Consider the following 13,594-nt stretch of genomic DNA (forward strand, 5'->3'; position numbering starts at 1 on the left):
GTTGACTCAAATCACAGGAGGTGGGGTGGGAGGGGCAGGCCATCCTGCCAGGGACACGAGTGGGGCTGTGGAGGCGGACCCTGTGGTGGAGACATGCGTGTGTTGTCTTTTTGTTTTGAAGTTGACCGGACTGGGGCGGATAGAGCGAGGCCAGCCATGTAACGCCTGTGGTGACCAGTGCCCTGGGTTCGCCTTGCATAAATGGAGGTAGGAAGCCTTAAATGCACAACACTACAGCAAGAAAAAATATGCAATATGTAATATACATACATATATATATATATATATATTCCCCCCGCCTTAAATCTCACTTGTAAGTCACATGGAAAGAATGCAAAGGCTGTTTCTTTAAGAGCGGAGCTACATCTGCTACAAATATTGGAGGTGGAAGTGGTGGCCAGACACTGGGAGATGCAGGAGAGCCGGGCTCAAGGCTGCGTTTCCCTGATGTGAGAGAGAACTGTGGATCCCTAGCACGGGCACTATGTGTCTAGGTAACTCACTCCAAAACAATTCACCCTGGGCATGGCAGTGTTGCCAAGTGCCACAGTGCTGTCTGTGTAGGATTCCCTGGACTAGCTGGTGTTTTCCAATTGTGTTTTTAATTCAGCGCCTGTAACTCTGGGTCCCAACCGCAAATCCATTGCTGCCCGCCTGCGCCGTGTCAACCCTCTTCGGTGGCCAGATGTTTCTTATTAAATGTGCCTTGAGTGTTGACTTCCAGGAAGCCCCAGCTTGGATTGGAATGATTACGTTTGGGAGACAAGGGAGCTGGGTGCCCTCCCAATGCATCTGGCTGCTGGGGCTCTGGTTGGGAAAAGTTGGGGTGCAGGCTTACAAGCTGTCAGTTTGCTGATTTCAAGCAAGAGGTGAATCCTCCCTGGCGTCTTCATAAAAAGGAAAAACTGGTGACAGGAGAAAATTGTGCAATATCATAACACATTCTCTCTTGGATTAGCGCATCTTTCCCCCTTTCTCCACCACTCAAGCTGCTTATGAAGAGGGCTTTTTCTGGATGCTAGGCAGAAAAGCCTGCTTTGATTCCACACCCCGCCCCCCCCCACCCCCACCGCATTAGTGCATCTCTACTTTTCCCCATTTGTAATGTGTGCTGGGCACCCAGTTATAAGAAAACTCCCAACCAGCTCCTTCAGAAATTAAATGCTTTTGTTCCTGCTTCGGATGGGTCTGGCAGCCTCTTTGCCTTTGTTTCAGGGCACTGAGCACAACCCTTATGGCTCCCGAGCATTTAATAACTTCTGTGTCAGAGTCAAGGCAGGCGACCTTATAAATGTGTAATTGGCAGACATAGACATTCATCAGTGGTACCGATGTGGTAGCCCAAATAGGTGTGCTGTAGCCCAGCCCCTCGTTTGTCCCAAATATGAACATGGGTGAAAAAATGAGAATAGGTGTAGAAGCCTTATTTTGTAAACCAAATCCAGCATGACAAAACTACTGAGTGCTTCCTTTTTGATGCATCTTGTGCTCTAGTGGGGGTGGGAGAGGCAGAGTAATGAACAGCAGAGTAAGTGATTTCCAACTTTCCTTCCTTCCCCTACTCTGCAGCCCTTAGGTCAACTTCTGAACAGGGGCTTTGTGGGGCAGTGGCACAGGGTGGGTGTGTAGCCTGACTTCTCTCCTTCACTGTGTGATCCCTGATCACCTGTCTGTCACTACTTTCCCTAGTTCCCAGTTTACCTACTGTTAAGTGGGCATAATAATGGCATTTAATGCAGAGCATGATTGTCGGGATTAAATGAGATCTTGAAAAACACATGCTTTGTCCAGTCCCAGGCATATAATAAATATTTTCTAATTTTGTTAATGATTTTTAGCATCCCCTCAACCACTGCTCAGGAGGAGACGTAACTAGTGTATCTGGGGATCCTAGGGGTCCAGGGCCACTCTAGACCTTCATGATCACAGCCTTTTGAAGAATTTTAAGCTGTTTTAATCTAGCTGATTTTGCAAAGGGAAAACAAGTGTTTTATTTTCAGCCCGTTATGGAACTATTCTTTTGGAAAGAGACCCTTTCAACAGGCTTTACAGATTTTCATGCTGAAGTAATTGCCCTACCCCAGCAGAAAGACCACTTTGGCTCCATGAATAGGGTTTTTATGATACTTCCACCCATTGCTGGAAAGGCAGCAGCTCCTTGCTCTTATCCCCTCTTTTTCCCCATGGGCATACTTTTGGGTGATCTTTTGGAGAAGAGAGATAACTATTTCTGGGTTACACAGCACGGTCTTCTTTTTGGCAGTGTGAAACCCACTTTACACCCCTCTCACTGGGGCAAGCATGAGCCCCTGGGAGACAGAGTTGGGCCTGGGTAGGAAGAAAAGGCAGGCCTTACACAGAGGCCGAACGCTGCCTTTGGTCTGACCCAGGGAGAATGGAACTGTTCTCACCCCAAATACCAAGGAACCCAAAGATGATCACTTGTTGCCCTTGTTCACCACATTGTCCCCTTCACTGGCCTCTCTGGTCCCCTTCCAGTACTTTGTCCACACAGCAGGCATCTCTTAAAAACAGGATAGAATTGTGTTACTGCCTCTCGGCATGACGGCACTAAAGTTCTAGGGAGGAAGTATGTTGTAAACAAACTTTGCTTCCCTCTGACATGGTGGGGCTTTGAAGTCCAGACAGAGCAGGGCTGGCATTTGCAATGGCTTTAGCAAGCTGTGTAACCTTGAGCAAATGACAGGTTCCCTGAGTTCCATTTCCCTCACCTGTCAAATTGGCAGCTCTCTAATGAACAAATATTTGAGGGCTTGTTCTGCGCCAGGTGCTCTGGTGACACAGCAAAGAACAAAACAATATTCCTGCCCTTCTTCTACTAATCAGATTTTAGATAAAGTAGTCAGGAAAGGATTCTCTGAGAAGGTGACATCTGAGCAGAGACCTAAATGAAGCAAGGGAAGAGGATCGTGCTCATTTGCACCTGGTGCAGGTACCGGCAACATCACCATCTCGTGGGAGATTGTTAGAAATGCAAAGTCTCTGGCCCTGCCCCAGACCTCCTCAATCCAAACCTGAGCTTGAACGAGATCCCTGGCTGCTTCTTTTACGCATTAAAGATTGAGAAGCACTGAGTTAAAACACCCAGCACTGTGTATGGCAAATTGCTTTTCCTACGTCGAGTCTTCCTCTGTGTCAGGAAAGATGCCCACAGTCCTGTTGAAGTCTTGTATATTTTATGGGTATTTTCCTGAGTGATCATATACTCTTTCCATTTTTGTTGTCACCCACACCTTTAGGTAGCAATTGTGGGGTTTTTTAGAATTTCTAAAAAGAACAAAAACAAAAAAACAAAAACCTCCAAGACACAGGTATTTATGGGTCTTAGAGTACAAAGGTCTCACAATTGTCAGCAGGACCTTTCTCCTCCACCTGATGTAAGGCAGCTGGGGAGCAAAGGTGGCCACTGCAGGGTGCTCCCTGCAGGTGACCTATCCTGGAAGAAACATCACTTCAGGGTGGCCTAGGGGAGACTCTGCCGGGCTGGGCTGCTGAGGAAATTTTCATTAAGGAAGATTAGGGTATCTTCATGGACTGCTGCCAGAAGAAAATCATTAATAACTAAGCACTTAGCTTACCCTGCTACAAGATAGCTTTCTGAGAGGGGGTTAATCGGCCTTGCTTGTTTGCAACCAGTTTGAACAGGGAGAGAAAAATAGCCATTTTTACAGTGAAGATTTGCATATCTACATACCAAGAACTGATGAATAATAATAGTAATAATTACAGAAATACCAAAACAGCATCAGCAATAAGAAAGAGTGCTTGCTTTGTCCAGTATCATGCTTCCGTGTTTTACGTACATTTTAATTTAATCCTCACTAAACCCTATAAAGTAGATGTGATTATTTTCCTGGTGAGAAAACTGAGGCTGAGGGTTGTTAAGTAACTTAACCCAAGGTCACCTGGCTAGGGAGAATGCTGCTGGAATTTGGCTCCAAAACCAAATTTGGCTCATTTTTTTGTGATTCACTGCCTCTTATTACTTGCTCTTAAGCAGTGCTCCCAAACTGGAAGCCTTTAAGTCAAATCCAGCTTGCAGGTAGGTTTTGTTTGATCCATACAACATATTAAATAAGGAAGCTTTTTCTAACATAAGCCCAGGTTTCCAGCTTCTGTTGAAAAATCCAAAGATCAGGTAACATCAGGGCTACTTTCCTGCATTTCCAACAGTATCTGGCAGGAGCTGAGTAGTTGCCCCTTAGATAGGCGTGACCTCAGTTCACCATCCTCTCCAGCAATCTAGTTGAGTTCAGGGAACTCTTCAAATATTTAGGTTACCTGTCAGGGACTGGAAGTGACTGAAGCTTGCAAATCCTGAATGAGCAATCTCATCTCCCCCAAAGAGAAAGTAAGTTTCTCTATCAGCTACCCTTTCAAAGCTTGACAATGCCAGGAAAGTGTTCTACATTTTTTCTACCTTATCATTCATGACAGCCCTAGAAGGTAAGTGCAGTTATTTACATCCATTTTAATAGGTAAGGAAACTGAGTCTCAGAGGAGTTAAGTAATTTGCCTATGGTTACACAGCCAACTGCTTAATGGTATTTTGTCCCCATCTGACTTCAAAAGTCTGTGTTCTGGGCTGGGACTTCTCAAACTTGCATACAAATTACTGGGGGCTCTTGTCCAAAACTCAGATTCTGATTCTATAGATTTGAGGTGGGGCCTGAGATTTTACATTTCTATGTAAGATGATGCTGTGAAGCTGGTTGAGGGACCACACTTTGAATAGCAAAGGTCTAGATTGGTGTCAGTAAAATACAGCCTGCTGGCCAAATGTGACCCTTTTCCTGTTTTGTATAGCTCATGAGTTACATTTTTAGATGGTTGGGGAAAAAACCAAAAGAAGAATATAATATTTCACAACATACAAAAATTACATGAAATTCAGATTTTGGTACCCAGAAGAAAGTGTTATCTGAACAAAGTCATACTCATTTACTTACATCTTATCTATGGCTCAAATATTTAGGTTACCTGTCAGGGACCGGAAGTGATTGGAGCTTGCAAATCCTGAATGAACAGGTTTTTGTGCTACAGTGGCAGACTTGAGTAGCTGCAGCTGAGATTGTATAGCCCAGAAAACCTAACATATTTAGTATCTGGATCTTTACAGAAAATATTTGCTGACCCCTGGTCTATATCACTATCTAGGGGAACATGTAAATAGCTTCTCTTAGTTTAGAATAAAGGAATCTGAGAATCTTTTGGAATCAGGGCTAGAGGAAACACCCCCTCCAACTTAGATGAGAACGGTGGTAAAATGAAAGGCAACCAAAGAGCTAGGGAACAGACCAAAGCATTTTCTAAAGGGCATGTGGAGATGAGGCTTGCAAGACAAGATCAATGAACCTCCAGTGGATTCTAAGCCCCTTGTAATCCCTTTAACGTTTCAGCTTTGCTGATAAATGTAGATTCAACTTGAGCATTAAAAGACGGGCTCTCCTAACAAGCCTCCTGGAGTCCCACTTTCATGGGCAACTGACATGGAATGCCCAGTGCAGGGGGAGTGTTGTGAGATCGTTATAATTATGCAGAGCTGTTTGTCTCCAGACAACGGCCGCCTTTCCAGCCGGGATGCTTTGGCTGGGATGCAGTTGCTCCAGAGGCAGCACTCACTGGGCTAGCCAAGACTGCGCCTTGAAAAGCCTCCCTCCTTAGTTGCCTGGGCGATTGTGTTGATTGATGACTGAGGCAGCAATTCGGGGTGATGCCGGCCTGGTTTCCTTTAATGAATTGTAATTTGGCTAAGAAATGGGTTCCCACTGATTATTTTGCTTGGAGAGGAAAAACACTCTGCCTCAGTCACTGACACACCAAGAAATGGGAAAACAAGGAAAGGCGTTTTAGGGGGTGGGGGCGGGGGGAAGCATAGATTGAGTTATGCCTAACATCAAGGCAGGGAAAGATACTTAGCTGATAACAAGGTTGCAGGTTGGCTCACTTTATGTCGTTGGCGTTTAATAATACCCCTGATAGAAGTTGAAATACCTTACAGGTTTTTTTCTCTACAGGAAATATATCAGTTTATGCCATAATAATATATCTGTATTATTACCTGTTTTTGGGAATAGACATAACTATTTTAAAAGATATTAAAATATCTCACACATGTGCACAAATTAAAAAATACATATCATAGAGGGGGAACCCCTTCTTTTTCATACCTTCTAGACCAGGGGTTGGCAAGCTGCAGCCTGTGGGACAAAATTAGCCTGCTACCTGTTTTGTATGGCCTGCTAGCTAAGAATGGTTTTCATATTTTTAAATCGTTGAAAAAAAAATCAAAAGAAGAGTAACATTTTTGTAGCATGTAAAAATGATACAAAATTTCAATTTCAGAGTCCATAAATAAAGTTTCATTGGAACACAGCCATGCCTGTTCGTTTAGTAACATCTGAGGCTGCTTTTGCAGTAGCAGAGTGGTTGAGACAGCCCTTATGGCCTGCAAAACTGAAAGTATTTACTATCTGGCTCTACACAGAATCAGTTTGCTCACCCCTAAGCTAAAGATATATGTTGTTTATAGTCTGATATTATTTCCTTAGGTTCATTCAGATTATTTATTAATATTGCTTTAACAGAAAATACACATTCTACATATTGTCTTTTATAGATTTTTTTGTACTTAGAAATACTTTCTGGACATTTTTCCATGTCAGTATATAAAAGCCAAAAACATCTAACGTATTTATTAGTTTTCAGAATCCATTGTATGGATTATGATTGAGTCAAAATTTCTCCCTTCGTGACTACTTTGGTTGTTTTCCATTGTTCCTAATTATATATCATATAATGATAGCTTTTCTCATGCTACAACATGCCTGTGTGTTTTTACCCAATTTTATGCTTCTGTGGTATAATTGGAATGACTAGGTGGGAGGAGGTTAACATTTCAAATTTTAAGCGCTCTTGCCAAATTGTCCTCTGAAAAGATGGTGCCAATTTGCACCCCTGTTCTTTTAAAAATTTGAGTACATTTATGTGCTCTTTGGGCTGCAACTTTGAAACATCTCAACTTGTATAGCAACCTGGTAATTAATCCTTGTTTAATCACCCCGAGTGACAATTTGTGCTTGATGACTACTGAGAAAACACAGAGCATTGATGTCAGTCATCTTTTGTTCAAAATAAATTTTATTTGTTTTTAACCGTGAAAGTGATACCCACATTCTGTTGAAAGGTTGTCATTCCTCCTAATGCCTCTGTAGTTTAAGGTTGTTGGGATGAGTGAGAGCCTAATAAATTTGTTATTTTGTGGTTTCTTGGTTCAAAAAACTCAAAGGTTATACTTTAACCATGTGATTAATGAGTACCCCAGAGGGATTTTCCTATAGAGAGAGGAAGCATTCCCTAATGGGAATGACTTCCAGATCTTGAGCTTTTTGAGATCAAAGGGGTTGAACCTGCCTGTGTATGGGAGAGTCATGGGGAATGATCTCTGGGGGAAATGTATATTTCTAGCCAGTGTCACAGAAACTTCTATGAAGCTTATAAGGGTTTATATGAAAGGATTATAGCTGAGTGGTTAAAGGGACTGGCTTTGAAGACATTGTTGGAATTGTAGATTTGGCTTTGTCTCTTACTAGCTGAATGGCCTTGGGCAAGTGAGTTGATATTTTTGAACCTTGATTTTTCTCATCAGAGAAATGGGGATACTACTACTTGTCTCGTGAGGTTGTGGTGGGGGAATGCATGTAATGTGTCTCCCACTGTTCATGGCCTGTAACCTGAGCTTGATATATGTTTGTGGTTTCAAGAGGGTTTAATAAAGACAGGGTGCAAGAGGAGGAAAAATATCTGGGTTCAAGGGCCTGGAAATTGTAGGTTATATAATCTATAACAAGTTTCTTCCCCACTGTATTAGTCCATTTTTACGCTGCTAATAAAGACATACACCAGAATAGGCAATTAACAAAAGAAAGAGGTTTAATGGACTTACAGTTCTATGTGACTGGGGAAGCCTCACAATCATAGCAGAAGGTGAAAGTCACGTCTCACATGGTGGCAGACAAGAGAAGAGAGATTGTGCGGGGAAACTTCTCTTTTTAAACCATCAGATCTTGTGAGACTTATTCACTATTATGAGAACAGAGGTGGCTCATGTCTGTAATCCCAGCACTTTGGGAGGCCGAGGCGAGTGGATCATGAGGTCGGGAGTTTGAGACAAGCCTGACCAACATGGCGAAACCCCATCTCTACTAAAAATACAAAAATGAGCCAGGCATGGTGGCACGTACCTGTAATCCCAGCTACTCAGAAGGCTGAGGCAGGAGAACCACTTGAACCTGGGAGTTAGAGGTTGCAGTGAGCTGAAATCATGCCATTGCACTCCAGCCTAGGCAAGAGAGCGAGACTCCACCTCAAAAAAAAAATAATAATAATAATAAAGAGAACAGCACAGGAAAGACCTGCCACCATGATTCTATTATCTCCCACTGGGTCCCTTCCACAACACATGGGAAGTCAAGATGAGATTTGGGTGGGGACATAGCCAAACCATATCATTCCACCCCTGGCCCCTCCCAAATCTCATGTCCTCACGTTTCAAAACCAATCATGCATTCCCAACAGTTCCCCAAAGTCTTAACTCATTTCAGCATTAACTCAAAAGTCCACAGTCCAAAGTCTCATCCAAGACAAGGCAAGTACCTTCCACCTATAAACCTGTAAAATCAAAAGCAGGTTAGTTACTTCCTAGATACAATGGGTGTACAGGCATTGGGTAAATACAGCCATTCCACATGGGAGAAATTGGCCAAAACAAAGGGGCTATAGGCCCCATGCAAGTCCCAAATCCAGTGGGGCAGTAAAATTTTAAAGCTCCTAAATGATCTCCTTTGACTTTATGTCCCACATCCGGGTCATGCTGATGCAAGAGGTAGGCTCCCATGGCCTTGGGCAGCTCCGCCCCTGTAGCTTTGCAAGGTATAGCCCCCTTCATGGCTGCTTTCACAGATTAGTGTTGAGTGTCTGCACCTGTTCCAGGCACACAGTGCAAGCTATCGGTGGATCTACCATTCTGGGGTCTGGAGGAAGGTGGCCCTCTTTTCACAGTTCCAATAGGAAGTGCCCCAGTAGGGACTTTGTATGGGGGCTCCAGCAGGGGTTCTCCATGAGAGCCCTGTCCCTGAAGCAAACTTCTGTCCTGGCATCCAGGTGTTTCCATTACATCCTCTGAGATCTAGGCAGAGGTTCCCAAACCTCAGTTCTTGACTTCTGTGCACCTGCAGGCTCAACACCATGTGAAGGCTGCCAAGTCTTGGGGCTTCCACCCTCTGAAGCCACAGTCCAGACTGTACCTTAGCCCCTTTTAGTCATGGCTGGAGTGGCTGGGACACAGGGCACCAAGTCGCTGGACTGCACACAGTATGGAAACTCTGGACCCAGCCCACAAACCCATTTTTTCCTCCAAAACCTCTGGACCTGTAATGGGAGGGGCTGTGGCAAAGGTCTCTGACATGCCCTGGAGACATTTTCCCATTTGTCTTGGTGACTAACATTCAGCTCCTCGTTACTTACGCGAATTTCTGCAGCCAGCTTGAATTTCTCCTCAGAAAATGGGATTTTCTTTTTTAGTGCATTGTCAGGCTGCAAATTTTCCTTTTATGCTCTATTTCCGTTTTAAAACTGAATGCCTTTAACAGCACCCAAGTCACCTCTTGAATGCTTTGCTACTTAGAAATTTCTTCCAGATACCCTATATCATCTCTCTGAAGTTCAAATTTCCACAGATCTCTAGGGCAGAGGCAAAATGCCTCCAGTCTGTTTGCTAAAACATAACAAGAGTCACCTTTGCTCCAATTCCCAACAAGTTCCTCATTTCCATCTGAGACCACCTCAGCCTAGACCTTATTGTCCATATCGCTGTCAGCATTTTGGGCAAAGCTGTTCAGCAAGTTGCTAGGAAATTTCAAACTTTCCCACATTTTCCTGTCTTCCTCTAAACGTTCCAAACTCTGCCTGTTACCCAGTTCCAAAGTTACTTCCACATTTTCAGGTATCTTTTCAGCAGTGTCCCACTCTACTGGTACGAATTTACTGTATTAGTCCATTTTCATGCTGCTGATATAGACATACCCAAGACTGGGCAATTTTTTTGTTTGTTTGTTTTTTTGACTGAGTCTCACTCTATTGCCCAGGCTGGAGTGCAGTGGCATGATCTCAGCTCACTGCAGCCTCTGCCTCCTGGGTTCAAGTGATTCTTCTCCTCAGGCTCCTGAGTAGCTGGGATTACAGGTGTGTGCCACCATGCCCAGCTAATTTTTGTATTTTTAGTAGAGATGGGGTTTCACCATATTGGCAGGCAGGTGTCAAACTCCTGACCTCAAGTGATCTGTTTGCCTTGGCCTCCCAAAGTGCTGGGATTACAGATGTGAGCCACTGCACTGGGACCAAGACTGGGCAAGTTACCAGATAAAGAGGTTTAATGGACTTATAGTTCCACATGGCTGGGGAAGACTCACAATCATGGCAGAAGGTGAAAGGCACATCTCACATGGCAGCAGACAAGAGAAGAGAGCTTGTGCAGGGAAACTTCCCTTTATAAACCATCAGGTCTCATGAGACTTATTCATTATCATCAGAACAGCTTCAGAAAGACCTGCCCCCATGATTCAGTGACCTCCCACTAGATCCCTCCTACAACATGTGGGAATTCAAGATGAGATTTGGGTGGGAAGACAGCCAAACCATATCACCCACCATGAGTAAAAGCCTTTCATTTGGTGAACGGGAGTGATGATTCTTGTCTCATGGACTAAACTCAGAAGAAATAGAATGGAGGGCCTCCTTGTGTAGGACTTTAGGTTCGAAAGGAATGAGACTTCTGATGGAATAATAGATTCATATTGCATGTTACACACTCACTTTAGGTGAAATGGAGTTTGATAGAATTGGACCCTACAACCTCACAATCGTTTTGCCTTAGTGAATTATGCATATGATATTTATAAAAACAGTTTGTAAACTGTAACAGAAAGATAACTTTCAAACTCTGCCCCTGGGTCAGTACATAAAAAAGGGCCTTTCTTAGACCCTGTGTCCCACCAACTGGACAATGGAAATTCATGTCTGTGATAAAAACCACACATCATCAAGGCAATACTTAATCAGTTTCCCCCAGCCTGCTTAATAAGTATGAGTTTTTTTTGACTCCTGTTGTGCCACATTAAACATTTCCATTTACATGATCACAAGTCCCTAAGTAGAAGCTCCCTCTTCTGAAGCATGAGAAACATGGATATTTATATGAAATTTGAACCTGAGATCACACTCTGGAAACTCCTGAGATTAGATCTGGCCTGTAGGTGTATTTTGTTAGCATTGCACAGGCTTTAAATTTTAAATTAGTGGCTAACATTTAAGATATTGTGTACAAATTCAGATTTGGGCTTTCTCTGGAAAGATGACAATATCTGGCAAAACTAGTCTAATATTTCTTCTTTTCCTTTAAGATGAAACGTGTTCAACTTTTTCACAGTTTCCACCATTCCCTATTGTCTTACACCGGACCTGCCTTCCTCATTTACATTACTGGTTGGCCGCTGCAGACATCAGATTTTGTGACTACTGATTTGAAAGAAACCAGTGAGTGAGTGTACATGACTGGAAGGATGAAATGAATGGTGGGGTGGCATAAAGTCACTACCTGGCAGGGGCATCTGTGCTAAGCAAGTCATCTCAGCAGCTAAGCCCTCCCTTTCTGGGAGATACAGTAAAGGAGGAGCAGACATTATTGAGGGCCTGCTGTGTGCTTGGTTTCTTTCAGGAATCACTTCATTTCATACTGAAAACAGTTTCCTGAGACGTGTCTTTTATCTTCCACTTTTTAAATATGGGGACGCAGGGAGGTTAGGTAGCATGCACTCATTCACATTGGTAAATAAGTAATGGAATCAGGATTTGAAGTCAGGTCTTTGAGGCTCCAGATTACAAGCTCTTGAACCCAGAATGTGTTTAGCTCTGGCATTTCATTCTTCTGGTCTAAATATAAACCTGTACCTTGGGGAAAACAGTTTTATATTCTCTATGGCCTGGGGATGAGATCTGACTAGTGTCTAAAACAGAACAAAATGTCTGAAGAACCCTGGACTAGTTGGTTTATTTGGGGCAAGAGTCTTAAAAGGGAAACTCCTTCAGATTAGAGGTTGTGGGGTTGAGCTTACTGAGGTGTCTGAAAGGTGCCACCTTGAGAAAAACGGAATCGAATGCAACATGACTTCCAGTTCCACAGAAGGCCACTTGCAGTTTTCTAATCAGATCTGACTACATTAAATGGGGCTTCATTCAGCTTGTTAAAAACTTGGGTGTAATTTGGGCTGTCTGGGAAAGTTTGTGTGGGGGGAGGGCAGCTTTAAAAATGCCATTTGCATAATGTTTCCTAGAGGAAAACTCTACAAAAGGGATCAGTCAAGGGAGGGAATGTACAGTACCTCCTTTCAGCAGCCAACTATACGTCAACAAACATAAAAATAAACAAGATGGTCGTTATCCAGCCTTTGGACCTAGGCTTTTGAATATATGTAGCGACCTTTGGTGTCACATTGGCAAAACAGATACAAGCACATTTGACTGTTGGAAGGCATTTAATGAGCACATTATTTGATTTTTATGTTTGGTAAACTACTTGGTGATGCAGAAACTGCTTTCACAATTCTTAAAAACTGGCTCATTATATGTACCTATAACACCCAGAGTGGGTTCTCCTACTTTGAGTGCTGAGGAATTAGGCCTCCAGGGGACTTATTAAAAGAATGCAGGTGTTTGCTTTCTTCAACAACACTATGAAATTACCCCGATAATATAATTTCCTAAAGTCTTTTGTTCCACAATCAGGCACCCAGGGGTACTCCCTGTTATTTGCATCCTTGGTGACTCGGCCTTTGAAAGTCCTCCAGCAACATATTGAGTTGTTCGGAAACACAATGACAAGCTCCTGTCATCTTTATGAAGCCAAAAGTTTGGAGACAATAGATAATTGAGGGAAGTTTTCTACATTTTTGGGTTTGGCATATTTGTAGCCACAGAGAAGGACACATTACATATGTTTTCCTGGGTTCTGGGAGATGGAACTTTTTTTTTTTTGTAAAATTTTGGCGTAACAGCTTTTTTTTTCCTGTAAGACTTCCATGTATTTTTAAATTGTTTTTGAGCTTTGAGTTGGTAGGAGGTGCTCCTTACAACCTTTGATTTGCAAACATTTATTCCTTGGTTTAACCCGTCATCATTATGACCACCATCACTCAACTGACTCACCACAAACTGGGTAAATAGTTATCTTTCTTTAATTATCTTGGTTTTTAATTAACCTTTCTTAAATGTATGCATAGCTTCCATTTTATTTCAATGTTTAATATTAGAAGTGTTTTGGGTCTTTATTTAGAAGTTTGGTTTTTTTTTCCCCCCAAAAAATTCAACTTTTCTTTTAGATTCAAGGGGTACATGTGCAGAGTTGTTACATGGATATATTGCATGATGCTGAAGTTTGAGGTACAAATGATCCCATCATCCAGGTAGTGGGCATAGTACCCAATAGGTAGTTTTTCAGCCCTTGCCCTCCTTTTTCTCC

At 42.9% G+C, this 13,594-nt stretch overlaps 1 protein-coding gene across 2 annotated transcripts in view; it reads left to right on the forward strand.

The window, feature by feature from the left end:
- Positions 1-13,594, forward strand: part of PRICKLE2 (prickle planar cell polarity protein 2) — a 347,003-nt gene that overhangs the window by 793 nt on the left and 332,616 nt on the right. For both annotated transcript variants that reach the window (XM_063661879.1, XM_063661880.1), the window contains exon 2: positions 122-207. In XM_063661879.1, the coding sequence (XP_063517949.1) occupies positions 122-207 (86 nt within the window). The remainder of the gene's footprint in view (positions 1-121; positions 208-13,594) is intronic.

The sequence above is a fragment of the Pongo pygmaeus genome, chromosome 2 (genome assembly GCF_028885625.2).
Source record: "Pongo pygmaeus isolate AG05252 chromosome 2, NHGRI_mPonPyg2-v2.0_pri, whole genome shotgun sequence".
Taxonomy (NCBI): Eukaryota; Metazoa; Chordata; class Mammalia; order Primates; family Hominidae; genus Pongo; species Pongo pygmaeus.